This window comes from Nycticebus coucang, chromosome 2 (genome assembly GCF_027406575.1).
Source record: "Nycticebus coucang isolate mNycCou1 chromosome 2, mNycCou1.pri, whole genome shotgun sequence".
NCBI classification, from domain to species: Eukaryota; Metazoa; Chordata; class Mammalia; order Primates; family Lorisidae; genus Nycticebus; species Nycticebus coucang.
Window position 1 is genome coordinate 110276974 of NC_069781.1, and position 20777 is coordinate 110297750.

The 20777-nt window shown below is 40.7% G+C and overlaps 1 protein-coding gene and 1 pseudogene across 4 annotated transcripts in view; both read right to left on the reverse strand.

Annotated features, from left to right (window-relative positions):
- SHC3 (SHC adaptor protein 3) overlaps positions 1-20777 on the reverse strand; it is a 197727-nt gene that overhangs the window by 138040 nt on the left and 38910 nt on the right. For all 4 annotated transcript variants that reach the window (XM_053578739.1, XM_053578730.1, XM_053578722.1 and 1 more), the window contains exon 2: positions 16318-16388. In XM_053578739.1, coding sequence (XP_053434714.1) covers positions 16318-16388 — 71 coding nt within the window. The remainder of the gene's footprint in view (positions 1-16317; positions 16389-20777) is intronic.
- LOC128576532 (60S ribosomal protein L7-like) lies at positions 6785-7406 on the reverse strand (annotated as a pseudogene).

Genomic DNA, 20777 nt, shown 5'->3' on the forward strand with positions numbered 1-20777 from the left:
GTCTGGCTACATGTCAGATAGTGCTGCCTCCAATGCAAACAAATCACAGCTAAAAAATAATAAATAACACAAATATAGCTATGCACATAGATTTCCAAGGATCCATTTCTACTCTAGGACATGCACAAACCCTGAACATAGATGAGAGAATCTTATTCAGATGAAAATAAGAATTCCACCAAACATACAAAAATGTTACCTGTGACTAAGTGGGCAGGAGATGATGTGAGATTCCTTGAAAACCAGGAAGTCATTACTTGCTCGATCCCTGGGGTTGCAGAAGTCCAGACAAGACGATTAGGCAGGCCCCACACACAGCCTGCAGGAGGTCTGTGCTTTAACTTGCCTCCCACTAACTGTTAAAAGCTCAGGAGCTAATTTGCATTAACATGAAGTGAATAGATGGAAGGGGGATAGTCACAACATAGGCACTCAACATACAATTAAATGAATATACTGCCAAGATTAGTTAATATTACACGATTCACAGGAAAATGAAGGCACAAAATTTTGTGTTAAAATGTGATTGCAAATATGTGGAAAATTAAGTGAAAACTTCAACCCCTTTTGGTACATTTCTTTGTTCTCTGAAATTTCTCTAGTGAATATGTATGTATTACTTTTATAATGGAAAAAGCATTTCTAAGACATGTGGGTTGGGGGTAGAGCAGCAGTTTTCACTTCCAGGGGACATCTGGCAGAGTCTGAAAACAGTTTTGGTTGTTACAATGTTGAGTGTGCCTCGCTACTGGCATCCAGCAGGTGAAGGTCAGGGGCGCTGCTAAATATCCTAAAATGCACAGGACAGCTGATCCCAAAGCGGGAACCTGCCAAGATTCAGAAGGCCTAGTGGAGGGCTTTTTCTCTCTCCCACAAGGGCCTACAGCCTGCGGTACCAGGGTGCCTGTCCCCGGCAAACGCCCAGAACTCGCTGCAGGGCTCTTGAGGACAAACTGTCCCAGGAAGGTAGTTCCCGCCTCCTCCCTCCCCAGCACGCACCAGCGTGCCAGGCAGGCAGGCTCGGTGCTGGCCTAGCGCCACCTTCTCTGTCTCCTGGCTGTCCTACGGGGCCCACAGGAGCGTTGGGAAAGAATATATGTAGTTAGAAAGGTCCCGGGCCTCGGACCAAACCCAGTGCCTGACGTCCTACGAAGTTTTTCTAACTTCCTAAAACACGGAAGGGCCAGGTTTTCTTTTCCCTCAATCCCTCCTCACCTGACCAGAAGGGCAGGTTAAGGAAAATGGCCCCTTAGAACTGGGATGGGCAGCCGCCTATCTGGGTGCTGGGGGCGCCCAGGCGAGGTCAGAAAACCAGACGCCCAGGTGGCCCTGCCCGCGTACTTCTGTGAAGTGGCTCAGCGGGACTGGGTCCCCGGAGATGAAGATCGCTTTGCTGAAATAAGAAATGGAGGGAAGACTGAGCCTCATTGAAGGACCACGGGGCTCGCGTGAAGGCCACAGGAAGCGCAGCTCTGCAGGGGGCCTTCCCCCGCCAGTGGTTCAGCCCCGAAGGCTGGGGAGGCGCATCGCTGGGGCCGGGTGGGGACCCCCGGGTTGGGAGAGAGCGCCCCCATAGCAGGGCGCGGAGAATTGGGCCGGTCCCTTAGCAAGCACAGCAGTCACAAGCCACGTCCCGTATGTCTCTCTCAGTTCATATTTCAAATATTAAAATGCATTTAACTAAATTACAGGAAATTACAGATTGGCTAATTGAATTTAATTTTCAGTGCTCAAAGGCTTTACTTCAAAAGGAGGGATAAATTCCTCATCTTTAAGTTTTCCACAAAGTCTTCATTTTTCAAGGTTTTAAGTAGTAGATGAAAATGTGAAGAGAAAGGACATTAATACTAAACAAAGGAAGCTGTGTTTCCTAAAATAAGTGACTTCCATACTGCTAAGCAGATGTAGATGTACTAATTTTCATAAAAAAGGCCCTGGGGGCAGAGAGAACGGAAGAATTATTTAATATAATTTTTCCACGTGGCATTTGTCTCATGATTCACATCTTCTGAGTTGGCGCCCTTAGCAGCTTGCTTTTTCTCCTGGTTCATTTTTAGTCATTTCCTGGACTTCTGAAACTTACAGTTTCCACTAACATTGCTCTAGCATCTACTATGCAATGGGCCAAGGGCTTCTACAGGCCTTCTCAGGGGACTGCTTATCCTTCCTGGGCCATCATTGAGCTTATCAAGGACACTCTAACCCCACGTTCACAAGATAACTAGGCTCAATCCCACTGCCTATTTAAATAGACTTTGACTTTGTTCTTCTTCAAAAATGATCAATAAATATTAAGAGCTTTTAACAATGAGAAAATTCTTGTGATTTTAAAGGAGCAAAGGTGAACTCAATCTTTTATAAACTAACAGAATACTATTATATCAAAAATGCATGTGAATATGCATCTTAACTAAATCATCAATGTCGACATCATCTATAGCAGGCCAAAGTAAAATCATGTATGTCCAGTAGGGTGCACTAGGATGGACACAGCGGTTTTTATTGTTTACTGTCAGAAGTGCATGACCTGAAACTGATCATGAAAAAGCAACACACAAATTAAAATGGAGAGAAATTCTGCAAAATAACTGCCATGCACTCTTAATACATGTCAGTGTCAAGAAAGACAAAGAGAGGCAGAAGAACTACTCCAGATTAAAAGTAACCCAAGAGATGTGACAACTAAACGCAATGTGTGGTCCTGGATTAAATTCTAAGGCATGGGGGAAATAGCTATGGAGAACATTATTGAGACAATTGATGAAATTTGGATTTAAACTATTAAATTAGTCACTTGCATTCTGTCACTGTCAAAGTTCCTAATTTGATCATTGTATTGTGGATATACAAAAAAATACCATAATTCTTAGAAAATAAACGCTTAGTTGTAGGCTAGAGGATAGAGTTAAAAGGGCTAGGCACTAGGGACAAAGTGATGTGGGGAAAAGCCAAGAATCACTACAGGCCCTGAATACTGTGAATACTGAAAACAGTACTGTCCCAGTCCTCAGTCATATATTAGCAGTGTTAAGGTTAAGGCAAGACAGAAGTTCAGTAAACAGTATGTGTTAGGAGTTCAATCACATTAAAAAAAAAAAAAAACTACATGTTTTTTTAACTTTTACTCTTTCTTTGAAGCTTTCCCTGTACTGTATTTCCTCATGCCTGTGATTTCAATAAAAGCCAGTGAGGAACATTAGAGAGAGCCACACCCTTGTTTCTCCTTGCAGAGTGCTTGCTGGAGTCAACCTCCCTGGGTCCCTCAGTTCAATGCAAATGGACTGAGTAGGTGTTATTCATTTGCATCATGTTACACTGATAGTTAGAGTTACACAGGCATACTATCTCTATAACTTATTCTCAAATGGTTCAGAAAAAAATTTAGAGACATGTCGTCTTCTTACATCTTTTCTATTAAGATATATGTATAAAAAGTTTGCAATGCATAGAAAAAATGAAAGAATTAAATGCTATATTTGATCAAATTGAAGATGCAAGTGGTTGTAAGATGGATCATATCCTATGTTCCACATTGAAAAAATATATAGCCAATAAAACTATGATACAGTATTTTTCTAGTCTCTTAGGATTTTTCTTTAACCCTTTTAGAGAATTCTTTTAGACTTATTAATATAGGTTTTTATCATATATCATGCTTCTGCATAAATAAAAATAAATAGGTTAGGGAAAGAAGTTAAAGTATTCCTCCAACTTCTTCACATTCCGATTTCAACACTTCTGATCCTTTTTGATTCATAGTTGTTCCCTGTCTGTATTTTTCATACGATATTATCCTCTAAGCCACAAAGATTGTGATACAACTTTTCAAAATGATTCTCCATGAGGATTTCCAACATTTTCTTTCAAGCCACTGAAGCCCATTCTGCAAGATTAAATGCTTGATCATTCCAAAAGGGATTGGAGGAAGAAAGGACATTGGCCAACAGTGAGGACTCTAGTTTCCTGAAATGGTTGGTGGACTGATCGTTGAGGGTCAGAGTCACCAAATTACCCTGATGTAAACAACTCCACATGCACACATGTTCAGGAATGACAGCAATTACACAACTGCCACCAGCCTGGCAGAAAGAGGTAAGAAAACACAGAATATAAGTTGCATCCAGATTTCAGAGAGGGTATAATGTGAAATGGGTGCATCTTAGAATTGGAATGTAGTGTTTTAAAATATTAACAGTGTTGGGTTTGTGGATGGGAGTTTATGCTGCTTCTCTATGCTCCAATTTTGTGCCAATAAGCACATACTAGTTTGTTGGTACAATTTTATAATAAGAAATGAATACATCTTAATCTATAAGAAATATTTTATCTAAATCACATGCCTGATTTTTACCAATACATACTCTATTTCCTGGACCACAAAATTATCCACCTATCAGTTCAGATCTAAGAAGCTTCTCTGCTAAAAAATGAATTAACTGATCCAATAACTACAGGGTGTCCATAAAGTTCCTGTGCAATTTAAAATATGCACATGAACTTTATGGACACCTGTGTCGATCAAAAGCCTATGAGATATAAGAAAAAACCAGACTCAGGTGATACCATCAAGGGTATGAGAGCCTGGTAGGGAAGAGTCTTGAATTGATCCAAGATGCACATTTTTTCTAGTTTTATCGTTTCTGGAATTGCTGTGGTCCATGCATCAGTCATGATGTAGTTACAATTTCCTGTATATATGCATCAAAACTCACACAATGGGTATTATTAATTTGAAAGAAAATTTCAAAGATAGTGGTGAAGAACTTTTTTAAAGGTTTATTGAGGTATAATTCACTCTGAGATGTTCAGCAGCTATAGTCATGAACCATCACCAAATCAAGGAAGAGAATATTTCCATTATCTCCAGAAGGTTCTCCATCTTTTTTTTGTTACCAGTCCCACTCCCCCATCTTAAGACTCTGGCAACCAGTGGTACGTTTTCTAGAATGTCATATAAATGGAATCCTATAGCATGAAGCCTCTCATATCTGGCTTCTTTTACTTAGGGTCATGTTTTTGAGATCCATCCACATTGTTACATGTGTCAAGATTTTGTTCCCTTTTTATTACTAAGTATGTTCCATTTTATGTCTGTCTTAGGCTCATTCTACACTACACTGACTACTGTAAGTTTATAGTATGGATTCTCCTTGTATTTCTTTTCCAAAATTGTTTTGGTTAATCTAGATCCTTAATTATTCTATATACATTTAAGAATCACCTTGCCAATTTTTATTTTTAAAAAAAACCTACTAGGACTTTGATTGGAATTGTGTTAAAGCTATAAATAAATTTGGAATGGTCTGACATTTTAACAGTACTGAGTCTTCTGGTCTATGATCCCCATGTATCTCTCTACTTATTTAGATTTTTCTTTAACTTTTCCCTTCAGTTTTTCATAGTATTTAACATATAAATCTTACACACTCATTTCGGGCAATTTAGTGAGACTATGCATGTAAAAAAAAAAAGAAAAAAAATTAACCCAGGGTAGGGAAGAGATGGGGATATAGGTGGTGCACATCTATAGTGCCAGCTACTTACTCCAGAGGCTGAAGCAGAAGGATCAATGGATCTCTGGAGTGTGAGGTTGCAGTGAGCTATTATCATGCCACTATACTCCAGCCTGGGCAACAGAGCAAGACCCCATCTCATTCATAGATAAGTAAATGAATAATAAAAAAATATATACATAATTTGTTAAATTAAACACTGAAGTATTTCATGTTTTTATGCTATTGTAAATGATCTTTTTAAAATTTTCCAATTGATCTTTGTTGGTACAGAGAAATACAGTTTCGACATTAGTATTTTGACATTGTATCCTGTAGCCTTACCAAACTCACTTATTAGTTCTAGAAGTTTTTATGTAGATTCTTCAGGTTTATTTCTGTAGATGATCATGTCATCTGCAAAAAGAGATACTTTTATTTCTTCTTGTCCATTCTGCATGGCTTTTTTCTCTTACTTTAATGCACTGACTTGGCTCATTCTGTTTTCACCATTAACTATGATGTTGGCTGTTGGTTTTCTGTGGATGCCCTGCTATCCGCTTGAGGATGTTTCCTTCTATTTGTAGTGTGCTAACAGTTTTTATCATAAATGTATGATGAATTTTGTTAAAGGTTTTTCTGTATCTGTTGAGATTTTCATGTAGTTTTTCTTTTTCAGTTGGCTAATATGGGGAATTACACTCATTTTTTAATGTCTGCTATATTTTGAATGTTTGTCCCCCAAAACCTCATGTTGAAATTTGACCCAATGTGTGAGGTGGGGCCTAATGGGAGGTGTTTGGGTTCTGGGGGTAGACTTCTCATGAATAGATTATTGCTCTCCCAGTGAGTTCTCACTCTATTAGTTCCCTGGGAGCTGGTTATTACAAAAATCCTGGCACTTCCCCTCGACCTTGCTTCCTCTGGGGTGTGATCTCTACCTACACCGGCTTCCATTCACCTTCCTCCAGGAGTAGAAGCAGCCTGAGGCTGACACCAGATGCCCAATCTTCCAGCTGGCAGAATGGTGAGCCCAATAAACTCCTTTCCTTTAAAAAATTACCCAGCCTCAGGTATTTATTTACAGCAAAACTAAATGGAATAAGAAGTGTTGAATTTAACTTTACAATCCTTGGCAAACCCCTCCAGGGATGACTTATTACTATCTTTTTGATATACATCTGGATCCCATTTGCTAAAATTTTGATTGTTAAGGTTTTGTTTTTTTTTAATTTGAAAGCAGTCATTGTTCACTAACTGACCAGATTACAAGAATAATCAGGGCAGATACCTTAGTTCATTCTTCTAACAAGCCTGTTGATTTGGCCTTCCCTGTTACCAGCATCTCCACCTTCTACAAAGTGGGTTGTCTTTTTCTTCATTCTACCCCGTGGAGACGATAACTTGAAGGGCCACAAGAAGTTATTTGCTTCTTTGAAGAGTTTTTCAACAGTAGATCTCATGAATCAGATCCTCCACGCAGACGATGCCGTATTTACCAAGAGATGGAGCAAACTGTTATCAGTCAATGCAATTTGCTTCTTATTGATTTTGCCATAATCACGCTTGTAGATTAGCTCATTTACTGACTTCAGATTTGAGTACCCCCATACAATATATACAGTCCTATAGTCCTTGAAGTTAATCAAAGCCTTGTTGAGCTTAACAAAAGTTCCATTGAAGATCCTGGCGAAGGTGAAGAAGCTGCAGCACCTTTCGGACCTTTGGACTCACACCATTGATACCTCTGATCCTGATGACAAATGCCAATTTGGGTTCTGCAGGTACATAGAAGTTGCCAGCTTTTCTTGTCATCCTAGCTATCCGAATCTCAGTTCCATCCATCTGCCTGTACTCCTTATGATAGTGCTTAGCTTTCTCCTAGATACGCTTCCTCCTTGTCTTTCAAATCATCTTTTGAGCACACTTCTTTCTCAGACACTTGATCTTCAGCTCTGTGGAAGTCTTTCTCTTTTTTTCTGGCACAGCAAGAACCTTTTAGAACCTTTTTTTTCTTCTCTTCAACACCCTCAATGGTTCCAGCCAGAAAAGAGCGATTATAAGGTTTTGTGTCTATGCTGACAAGTTTTCTTTTCTGTAATGCCTTTGTCTGGTTTTGGTATCAGGCTTATACTGGCCTCATAAAATGAACTAGAATGTGCTCCTTTCTAGCTTCTGGAAAAGATTCTGGAAAACTGATATTATTTCTTCCTTAAATGGCTGATAGCATTCATCAGTAGAAATATCTGGCCCTGGAGTTTTCTCTGAAAATGTGGGGTTTTTTTTTTACTATGAATTTAATTTCATTAATAGAGATAAAACTATTCAGATTATCTATTTTTTCTTTAGTAAACTTTGGTAATTGAATGCATCTCGAAAGATCTATTCATTTTATCTAAGTTGTCAGATTGGCTGGCATCAAGTTGTTTATAACACCCCTTATTATTCCATCAAGTCCAATAGAGCATCTGCAGCCATGGTGGTGCCTCTTTTCTTCCTGATGTCATTTATTTGAATTCTCTCTTTTTTTGGCCAATCTAACTAGCAGATCATCAACATTATTGATCTTCTTAAAAACCACTTTGGTTTCAATATTTTCTCTATTCTTTTTCTAATTCTAATTTCATTGATTTCTAATATTCCAGAAGCAGCCTAAATGACAATAACACTCAGAAAAAAAACTTAGAAAAAAATAGGTAAAAATAATTCTGTGTCAAGACATGAGTCAGTATACTCAGACTCTGAATTTGAAGAAGTTCTTAGGAATGCCTTTTTTACATTGCTTGTACGTGCCCTTTAACAGATGCACAGACGTTACAATGTCGTAAATCTCTGTCTGGAATAATCCAAGATAGCTTTTGCAATGCACATAAATTGATTCTATGTGACCTGAAAGCATTGTGTCATCTTAATAGGCAGTGTTTTTTTTTATTTAGTGATTATAAAATAATGACATGTTTTACAATACATGATACAGGAAGTTCTCACTTAACAGTGTCAATAGGTTCTTGGAAACTGTGACTTTAAGTAAAAGGACATAAGGAAAACTTTTTTTTCTTGTGAGCAGTATAACAAAATGATGTTGAAGGAAACAATGTCTTTTGAGGACCTGTTGTACAACATTTTGCTGAAAGTCAAAGTTTCCAAGAACCTACGAGGACAGTAAGTATTTTAAAGTACATGAAAAATAGTCTGTGTCATTAAAAGTCTAATATGATGTGCAATTAGGTCAAAGACAAAGTGGTCTTGTAGCTCAGAGCAAAAGTTAAGTAGTCTGTGGCTGAATATTGAGCCTAAAGGGCAGAGACAGGGATGGTAGGGCAGGAGAGGGCACCAGGAGAGCAGACAGCAGGCAGTCCGGGTGGGAGGGTACCAGGAATCATAGAGAGGAACTATGAGAAATAGGTTTGGAGAGGTATGCTGGCACCGGTCCAGCAGAACCTCAAATGCTGGGAACTTTTTATTGTATTCTGCAAGTAATGAATAACCAATGAAGTTTAAGAAGGAATAATCTGTTTCTGCTAATAACCTGTTAGCAGAAACAAAGGACACTGGAGAAGAAAGACTGGAAAAAGGAGAGAAATCACTAAGGAACTTCCAAAGGAGACTCAGCAAGTGTTAGTAATCAAATAAAGAAGAAAGGTGAGATGAAACCTACTCCAAGATTTTGGGTTCTGGAGAGCAGGTGGATTGTAGCTACAACACAAATTCAGAGATGTGAGCTGAACCCAGCCACAGTGTCGGAGATGAGACTAGTGGGAAGGAAACAACAACAGGGAGGCATTGCAGAGGCAGGACACAGGCCTTGGCAGCTGGTGGAGTGTTGCAAGAGGACAACGTCCAGCAGGCCACTATGAATCCAGGGCTGGACTTTCAAGAGAAAATTCAGAGGTGAAGCTATGACCGACATGCCTGGAAATGTTGTTTGACGCAACAATATTACCAATATGGAGAGCATATAATAAAAAGAGAATGTCAATATCATCCAACATGTTTGAGCCCTTCCATGCACTACACAGCATGTTACATGCTTTTCAGATAGTAATTCAGTTAATTCTTTACCATATGATGGAGGTGCCATTATGACTCCTGAACTTAACTTATATGTACAAGGTCACGCAGATGGAAAGTTGTAGAGCCTTGACCAAAACCCAGATAACAAACTCCAGTACTGCTGTTCCAGGTTGCCACTGTCAAGAGCAAAGGAACCTTTATGGAACAATATATTTAGGGAATAAGGGAACTCAAAGAGAAAGACCGAAAAGGAGCAGTCAGAGAGGTACATTGTGACACAAATGTGCTTCTGGCATGAGGATTATAAATATGCACCCTGCCAGATGGTCCCTAAGAAGAGTATGGGAATCAACACCACTGATTCGGTTTATGGATTCTATTTAAACCATTCTCAGCCACCAATTCATCTCTTTTCTCCATTTTTACAATTTCTGGATGAGTGGGATCATTTGAAAAAAAAAATAATAAACAGCATCGTTCTCAAGGCTGTGGTTTCACTGAGAGTAGTTGCAAATGATTCCAGTTAAAAATAGAACTCTAGGACACTGGTTCTCAAAGTGGGGTACCTGGACTGCAGCATCAGCATCCCTTAATGTTTGTTGAAATTCACATTCTCACACCCCACCTCAGACCTACCCTGGGGGTGGGGCTCAGTGATCTGTGTTGTCACAGACTCTCCAAGTAATTTTGATATATGTATGCTCAAGTTTGAAAACCACTACTATAGAAAATGAGATGTTCTAAGTATGTGTAGCAAATCTTTGGGTGACCCTGCTCAGAACGTGATGGTGCTCCCTCATATGCCTACCTCCACTGAAGCTCCCTTGGTATCCCCCCCAAAGTCTTAGGATCTACAGGGGAATGTGGATTAAGACACATGTACCTCAATTTGACCAAGGAAATGGCTTATGGGTCCCTTCCGTACACCACAACTGTCCTGGGCTTTTCCACAGTGATATCTGTTTAACCTCAGAAATTCAAATAAATCTGGTAGCATGCACACTGGGTTGAGGTTCCGAGGAGCCCTGGTCTTACCTGCCTTTCTTCCTTCATGTCCATGGTCCACTTCATGCACCTGCTGCCAGCCTGGCATGTCCTAAGGCTAGGAAATCCTCTATAAACAACACAAATTCCTTGTTAGTAAGTGCACCTTATCTTAAAACCACACAATACCAGGCATATGCATTGTTTCAATCCCCAAATGAATTTGTGATTAAATGTCCATGCAATGCAGAAATGTCCAGAGAGAGTTACGGGGCTCATGGTGGATGTTCATGGGTGAAGGAGGTCTCCCATGGGTCGTGGTGCCAAGCGCATAGCCCAGCCGGCCCCTGTCTTGCAGGCAGCTTGATGAGGGCGCACACTCGCATCACACACATAAGATCAACGCACGGGGTAGGGGTGGAATGTGCATAGATGAGGGTGCTTGGGGCTCGATGGAGCTAAAGGATTGTGTGGTGAAAATTTTTACCTTGAACTTTTTTCTCTAGAGAGTTGAGCTTTGCCAAACCTTCCAAGTGAACTCTTGGAGGAGAAGACAGGGTGGACAGAGTGGCAAAGCCGTGCTGAGGTTTCTCCTGGCCTGTCCTCCTTCAAGCTGAAGATGAAACCCACGGCGCACAGGGCCAGCGAGGCGACCACCCCAAGCAGGCGCGCTCCACTTCCCAGCGATCCAGACAGTTCCGGGCCTTGCTCCCTTCTGCGCACAATAGGGCTTGCCCGCTCTTCCGTGTGAACCGGAAGCCCTGTGACTGCTGAATGCTTAGCGCTTTGATACTACGATTACTCAGTCACTCATCCTTCTAATCAAAGTGCCTCCCAGGAAATGTCCAACAGAAAAGACTCCTGTTTCACAGCGTTCTGTCCACTCACAGGCGGCTCCATTTCACCTGCTCTCTTTGCTCTGGTGCATGAGCAGGCCATGGCCTGCTGTCCACACTCGCAGCTCACAGCCTGGGCACACACTGACGTCAGTGAGAAACGTCTGCAGGCCTTTCCTAAAACAAAGACATTTTCCTTCCACAGTTTTGATTTCGGTTTTCAAACTGAGAGGATTTTGTACTCGTTCCTGGAGAATTTTCAAGACTCCCCAATTATGAAGCACAGTCCCCACGTTTGTGTATACAAAGTGAAATGCGGGGAGCGGAACCCATTACAGGGCTGTGCTACTAGGCCCGATGTGTGTCTCTGGGTTGAACTAGGGTCTTTAGGCCCACTGAAATGACGACGATGGCTTTTAAAATGAAGAAAACAACAAACTTAAAATGGATTCCATTGTGCACTCTACACAATTTGAAAAAGCACATGTGAGCCTTAAACAATATATTCTGAATCTACTTGCAGCTCCCTCAAGGTGGAGCAGAGCTGCACACGGTCGGGTGCATGTGTCCCTGCGACCCTTAGTGGAAAAGAAACTCAATGGTTACCTGATGCATCCCAGCAGTGCAGGAAGTCATCCCGGATAGCTAAGAACCAAAACTACATCAGAGGTTTACATTTATTGCTGGAGAAAGACCACCCCGCTGAGTGCTCTGAGCTCAATTGTGTACATGTTTATGGCCTTCCCTCTTCTAAAAAGTGGCTTAGGGTGACTTTCTGTGATAGACAAATTTAGCATGCATTCACCAGCATGAAACTAAACCAACCCAAACAAATAAAATAAAAATAAGTAGGTGAGGAAGTCAAAGTAATGGGGAAAGAAGGCAAAGCCATGCTAGGCCTAGGGACCTACATGACACGGGCTTCCTATCCTTCTCCAGTTGGCCCATGGAACTCTGTGAGCAGAGACCCATAGCCCTCAGGGAGCTCAGTAGGCCTGCGGCCCAGTACTCCATGACCACTGCAGATACTCAGACCCAGAATCCCCACCAGGTAACGGAGACTGCCCCACTCATACAAGAAACACTGCAACACAGTTCCACCATCCCTCAATTATAAATGAGAAGCTTGCATGAGAGGAATTCTCAGGGAGGTGCACACAGCCCACATAAGCAGCTTAGGCTGGCAGTCAGGCTGAAGCCCTGGACAGTGGAGGTTCCACCATCTGTAGCCACAGCAATCAGCCTAGAAACCCTATGGCCCAACTCAGATCAATGCAGAAGTCTCTGACCACCAGATGGGAAGACTCAGTTGCCCCTGAGTGGAGCCTCCACCTACCCCAGGGTGACGCCAACCCAAGACCCCTCCCTGGAGACCTTGGAGGTTGCACAGGAGGGCCAAATCCATGCATGCGGTGGGTGTCACAGGTGTGGGGGAATGGAGGTAGTTGCTCAAGTGTGGGAAACACTAGGACAGCCAAGTTTCACTGTTTTCTCCAGGGGAGTTCTGTGTAGCCTTTAATACTGCAACGTGCATTGTCAAATCATATTTGACAGGGACTATTCTCAGTAGACATGCGCTCAGGGGGTTATCCTCTATAAAGCTGTGCTGGGCCTGGTGGCCAAGGGCACATTGATAAATGACTATTCTCTGCAGAAACCATTCTTCTGAAGGGCATCCCTGTCATCTGGGCAGGCTTTCACCGAGATTGGGCCCCTGGGCTCCTCTGTGCTACCCATCAGCAAGCGGACCCAGGAAAGTGGCAGGGCTGTGGGGGCCACCATCCATATTACCTCAATTGCTGTTATGCTCCTAAACCCGCACTGAGGCATTGTACCTGCCATGCTGAACACAGGTCGGCGGTGGGGCTGAGCAAACAGCCCACAGCACACCCTCTTTTCCAGGCCCTGTCCTGTGGGTATAGGACTTAGAGACTGTTCTATTTCTAAACCCAGTCTTGTTGAGGTAGATGTTATCCTTCAACCTTTCTTCCCAAGTGTGCAAGTCAAGGAGCTGATCTGCTGCTGGAAATCGACAGAGCTGGGCTCTCCTGCCAGGCCAACTCTGTGGAACAGCGGGTGCCAGTGTGAGTGAATGAGTCACCAGCACCTCAGCCCAAGGTTTAAGGATGTAAGGCTTTTAACAGCTACCAGAGCACAAATTACGTAATCGGTGGTGACTTCACTGGGGACTTTCAACGTTATCTTTTAGTAAGACATCAGTAGTCCCTGCCTCATGTTTTTAAAAGTGTCACAATAAATTTAAACTCAGATGTCAGGAAGAGCATGAAACCAAACCAACTCTGACACAAAGGCACACAGTACGGCTGTCAGAATCTCCAAATTATATCCAAATATAATTTTTAAATTTTAAATTGCAAAAATATGTAGGGATTAATTATCTGCACATAAAAATATATTTATATAAAGGCCTTTGGAAAACAGTGGTCCCAGTACCTAAATAATATGACTTAATTCAAGCATATTTCTCTACAATCTCCTAAGAATGCCTTTAATATACAAAGAAAATTGTGGCGGATTGGTGGGATTATACCTGCGGTGCATCTTACAAGGGTACATGTGAAACTTAGTAAATGTGGAATGTAAATGTCTTAACACAATAACTAAGAAAATGCCAGGAAGGCTATGTTAACCAGTGTGATGAAAATGTGTCAAATGGTCTATAAAACCAGTGTACGGTGCCCCAGGATCGCATTAATGTACACAGCTATGATTTAATAAATAAATAAATAAAATAAAATAAAATGAGGGGAAAAAAAAAAAAGTAAATTGTGGCGGCAGAATTGAGTCCCGGGCATGTTTAATGCTCCAGTTACCACAGTGTGCCACATCCACAAGACACCGCTGTGTCATCTCATGAATGCAAAGGGCTTCCTTCTGAAGTTGATTTATCAACTGGTAAATCAGCTATTAGCTAAAGTAAGAAACATGCCACAGACAAAGATGACACAGGACAGAAAGCAGCCTGGAGATAAGTGAATGTAGGTCTCAAAGAGTGTAGTAAAATCTAAGGCAATTCTGGTACAACTAGAATTCAGCACCAAGTTTCCTAAGTCCAAGAATGGTATTGTAGCCACAGCAGGCAGCGTGGAAACCCAGTGGCCCAACTCAGATCAACACAGAAGCCTATGACTCACCTGGGTCCCCACTGTGAGGGGCTCTGTTTGCCACATTGTGCTTCTTCACCTTTAGACAAATCTATACCGATGGGCTGGCATGGTGGCTCGCAGCTATAACCTCAGCACTCTGAGAGGCTGAGGCAGGAGGATCCCTTGAGGTCAGGAGTTCAAGAACAGCCTGAGCAAGGGTCAGACCCCCATCTCTACTAAAAATAGAAAAATTAGCAGGCATTGTGGCAGGTGGCCATAGTCCCAGCTACTAGGGAGGCTGAGGCAGGAGGATTGCTTGAGCCCAGGAGTTTGAGGTTGCTTTGAACTAGGTTGATGCAGGGCACTCTACTCAGGGTGATAGAGTGAGACACTGTTTCGGGAAGAGAGAGAGATAAAGAGAGAGCTATATGGAATGGACTGGACAAAGACGCTGGAACCCCCAAACACACCAATGTCTCTCCAACTACTTTCTTCTGAAGTGTTATTATTACTTCTGTCCATTTGAGGTCTATCCCAGTGTCCCAACTTGTATCCGCATCAAGGATATAAGTGAAGTTATCCACTTGTTCCCTCACCTCACCCTGCTGCCACCCCTGAGGAGCAGGACCTGGTCTGGGACCCTCAAATACTTCTCACATATTTGCAGGTCAATCTTTCTCCCCAGCCCTGGAAGCCTGGCACAGCAGAACAGCCCACATTGGCCTGGCACGCTGGGTGCACAGCCAGCCATAGACATTCCATTAATCTATCAGGAGAATTAAAATGGCATGAGATCATCTCAGAAGTCCTAGCTATGAAAGGGATTCAATCAAAATGGTTGATAGTTCTTTCCAATTGACTGTTTATTCCTTTAAAAACAACCACCACACAGGACAAGAAGGAAAGTCACACAGTCCTCATAATTTCCACTGGCAAAGTGCTTTTCACAGGTAAGGTGACAGTTCTCAATTCAAAAGACCACTCCTTTGACATTGAGATTTTCATGAACCATTTTCTGCAGTGGATTCCTTCGTTAGTGTAGATTACTGATATTGATATGTTCCTAAGCTCAAGTCAAATGTTTGCTTTCTAAAGCTCAGCCTGTAGACTTTGGTTTGCTAATCCAAATATACCATAGAGTGATGTGAACCAAGTAAGTATGATGCATTTCTGAGGTCACTATTTAGACAAAGCAATTCTGTGACTGGTGGGACGATCCACGCTCCTTCTCCACAGAAATGTAGTGATTCCATGGACTGTTCTAGCAGTCCAGTTCTCCTCTTCAAGATCTGGCATTTTTCTAAAGGTATAAGCTCTACTAGGAACTATGTTAGACTACAATATTTTTTTAAAAAACAGTGCTTAAATACTAGCCCTCAGGAAGTTCAGACCCATTTGGTAATGGGAAATACATAAAACCCATTCAAAGTCACATACACCTTAAAGAATTGGTCTGTTTACTAAATGACTATTCCCCACAGATATTTCTATTTCCAGTTCTACACATTTCATTCTCTGTATATAGTTGTAAAAATTCTCTCTTGACATCTTGATTTTCTTTTTTTAGAAAAGAACATGGTTCAGTAAATTTTAAAATACCAATATTGCATCAGAGTTTTACACATTAAAAAAACAAATATAAAAACGCAGGGTGCTCCATATGTCTGCAGCTAGATTATAAAGAGTGTGGAAGGGCAGGGTGCCCTTCAAAGTGCTGTTGTTGAGAGATGCCTGGCCCAAACATGGACAAACAAGCAAATGTCACTAGGCACCAATCAACACTCCAAGGGGCATCTTTCCTTCTGGAAATTTCTAGACAGTTAACCTCAGAGATCTTTCCTTTTTGAAATAAAATCACAGGAGTTCATTTTCAAGAGGGCTTACCTGGTGATTTGTGTTCTTGTACTGAAATCAAGAGACCGCATGGAGCGCAGAACTTCAATACACCCCAAGTACTGCAAGGGAAAAAAACAAGGATCATTAGCCCTGAGAACCAAGATAAAGAGACGATTCTTCATTACACAATTCTTAATTACACAAGAGATAATTCTTAATTACACAATCAACTGTGGATGGAAAATATTGGGGGGAGAAGAGTATAACAACAAAAAAGTACAAATTTTTAAAATACAGCATAAAAGCTATTTATATAACATTTGCATTGTATTAGGTATTGTAAGTAATCCCGAAATGATTTAAAGTATACAGGAGCACGTGGACAGGTTACATGCAAATGCTATGCCATTTGCTGTCAAGGACTTGATCATCATGAATTTTAGTATTCTTGAGGGTCTTGGAACTCGTTCTCCAAGAATATCAAGGGATGACTGTATTTATATGAATAACATGACTAAGGATAAATAGTTATGCAAATAACCACATCCACTGCTGCAGAGTTAGGTGAAAACCGTGACCATATGGCTGGGTTACATGAATACCACCACCACTGTCAATGATTTGTATAAATACAACTACACTCAACATTGCACAGTTATAAAAAACACTACCACCAGCAACACTGCAGTTATATGAATATAATCACCACCACTATTACAAAGTTATGTCACTTCTAGCAACAACTTATAACCTCAGAGATGTGTGGCACACTGCAACCACCATTGCAGATTATGTGAGTACTGCCACCAATTGCATAGAATTGTGTGGATACCACCACCACCACCATGCAGGGTGGTACAAATACCACTACTATTTTCACTGAGATATGTGAAGGATACAACCAACTGTAAAGAATTATTGCCACATTTAATGGCATCATAGTTATATGACTGCCACTACAACCATTATCATGGAGTTACTTGGATATCTCAACCACTATGCCAGTGTTAAGAGAATACCACCCCCAGTGAAGTTATTTGAATTCCACCACCACCAACATAGCAGTTGTAAGTCGTACACCAATAACATGACTTGCACCACAATTACGCCAATGCTACTGCCACCATTGGTGCAGGATTTTGTGAATATCACAACCACCAGCATTACAAAGTTATGTGACTATCCTGACCAAAGTCACAGATTTATGTGAATACCACCCGTGATAGGCTAATGCCAATGTCACTATCATCATAGAGTCATGTAAATACCATGGCCAAGTTCTAAAGTTATATGAATAATACCATCATCGTTATCACAAGATATATTGAATAACACCACAAATGTGGCACGATCATGCCAATCCATGAAAAGCTGCAGGTGCTGGCGAGGGTGCAGAGAGAAGGGAACACTTATTCACTGGTGGTGGGAATGCAAACTTTCTGGAATGAAGTAGGGAGAATCTTCAAAGGGCTAAAAATAGACCTTCTATTTGATCCCATAATCCCATTAAGTGGCATCTACCCAAAAGAAAAAGCCCATTTTACCACTAGGACATTTGCACTAGAATGTTTATTGTAGCTCAAATGACAATCACTGAGATGTGGAAGGCACCTAAGTGCCCATTAACTCATAAGTAGATGAATAAACTATGGTAATGTGTGTACCATAAAATACTATTCAGCCATGAAGAAAGATGGAGACTTTACATTTTTGTATTTACCTGGATGGATCTGAAGAGAATCCTCCTAAGTATCACAGAATGGAAAAGCGAGTATTTAAGGCTCTCAATTCTAATATGAAACTAGTAGATGAACAAATACATGCCCACATGAAAGAAAAACACAATTAAATTCAAGAAAGGGGGAAGAGGAGAAAAGGGGAATAGTATGCTGTCACCTAATAGGCACAACATAGGGGTATATGGCACACCTTCTGGGTGAAGGACTCAGCTATAACTTGGACTTTACCTAACAAATGCAACAGTGTAACCCAATCATATGTTCTCTTATATTAATCTGAAATTTAAAATAATAATAATAATAATTGGGGAAAAAATTACACCATTCTGGAGTAACAAATTACGAAGGTTAACCATACAGGAACAGTTCAATCTTGTAATCTAACTTACTCTCTCTAGTTAACATATCACAGGCAAAGAAAAAAGAACGATGTAAATGTCATTATTACCACGATTATAGGAATAACAACCAACCTTGCAGAGTTATGTAAATATGACCATAACCAATATCACAAAGTTTGGGGATTGTGTCCCAAATTGTGTCCCCTCCTCTGTCCCAGGGCTGTATTAAGATGGCAATCCATGCCACAGGCCTATGTGAACACCACTGTGTATATCACAGTTACATGGTTACCACCACTGCACTCACAGAGCTATATAAATAATGCCACTACTTCCTTCACAGAGTGATGTGTAGGCCAGAGCTACATGCTTACCATCAACAGTACATTTGCTGAGTATGCGAACACCACCACCAAATTCCCAGTGTTGAATCACCCTCCGAGGGTGTGTAGCAATCTGTCCTCCTACCACCAGTGTATTAGCAAGCATGCTGGTCTCTGTCCTTCACGACACTGAACAGCATCATTCTTTTGAATCTTTGCCAATGATGGGCAAAAGTAATTCATTCTGTTTTAATTTGGATTTCTCTTATATCTAATAAGATTATTTTTGTCACGTGTTTATTGATCATTTGCATTTCTTTTCCTGCTAATTGCCCAGTTTTCTGTCACATTCTTTCTCTTTTTCTTACAGATTAGTGGTAAGAAAACCACTAATCTGTAAGATTAACCACCAGATTAACCACTTATTCAATCATTTTTCTTTTCATAGTTTCTACATTTTATCTATCTTACTGTAATAATTATTTATGTTGGTGCAAAAATAATTGTGTTTTGGGGCTATGAATTTTAAATTATTATAACTAGGCTCAGACACATCTTTATTAAACAAAATAGGAACCATTACAATAAACACATCATTGCCAATGAGAAATAGGTTTGTGTCTTCCTGTAACATAAAAATCTGTGCTTTGGGATTTCACAAACTCGTAGAAAGCATTTTCTGCAGCTTCCTGGTTTCAGAAGCATTTTCTCTGCAAAAAAGTTGTAGAGATGCTTGAAGAAGTGGCAGTTGGTTGGCGAGAAATCAAGTGAATGTGGAGGATGAGGCAAAAGTTCATAGCCCAATTTACTCAACATCTAAAGTGTTGGTTGTGCAATGTGCGGTTAGGCATTGTTGTAGAGAAGAACTTGGCCCTTTCTGTTGACCAATCTTGGCTGCAGGCATTGCTGTCTTCCATGCATGTCATTGATTTGTTGTGCAGACACCTCAGATGTAATGGTTTCCCCAGGATTCAGAAAGCTATACTGGACCAGACTGGCAGCAGACCACCAAACAGTTACCGATCTTTTTTGGGTGCAAGTTTGTCTTTGGGACGTGCTTTGGAGGTTTCTCTTGGTCCAGCTGCTTCGCTGGTCATCACCGGTTGATGAATGAAATCCACATTTCATTGCATGTCACAATCTGATAGAGAAATGGTTCGTTGTTGTTGCATAGAATAAGAGAAGATGACACTTGAAAATTACAATTGTTCTGATTTTCAGTCAGCCCATTAGGCACCCACTTGTTGAGCTTCTTCACCTTTCCAATGGCTTCAAATACCAAATGACTATAGAATGATCAATGTTGAGTTCTTCAGCAATTTCTTGTGTAGTTACCAGAGGATGAGCTTCGATGATTGCTCTCAATTGGTCTTTATCAATTTCCAATGGCCAGCAACTACAATCCCCATCTTCAAGGCTCTTATTTCCTTTGCAAAACTTCTTCAACCACGGCTGCACTGGTGGTTCCTTAGCCGGTCCTGGGCCAAGTGCATTGCTGATGTTGTGAGTTATTTCCACTGCTTTCCAACCCATTGTGAAATTGCATTAGAAAATTGCTTAAATTTGTTTTTTGTCTAACATTTCCATAACCCAAACTAAATATAAAATAAATAGTAAGTAATAAGTCATTAGCTAAAAAACCATAAAATAAGAAATGTGTATTAAAATTATGTATAACATAACCACATTCATTTAAGAATGTATTCCAGTATCAAACAGCAAATTTCAACAATCCAAAAACCACAATTACCTTTGCACCAACCTATACTATAGTCACAGGTGTCAATCATTTTCTGTATGGCTTCTAAGCATCCTGTATTGCTTAAGATCTTCTTGACCCCAACTTCATACACATATTTTCCTAAATTTTATTTTAACAATATTTATTTATTTATTTATTTGCTTTATTTCATATTTGTCATTCAGCTTTTCAATCTATTTGGAATTTATCTGTCCACATAGGATATGGGAGAAGTTGTAACATTTGGCCTCCAGATAGACCGTTAGTCATACCAGTGCCACTTATTTAATAATTCACCCATTTCATCTTTAATTGATATGCTGGCTTTGTTGTGTTGTATTAAATTCCTATTTCTGTGTGGACC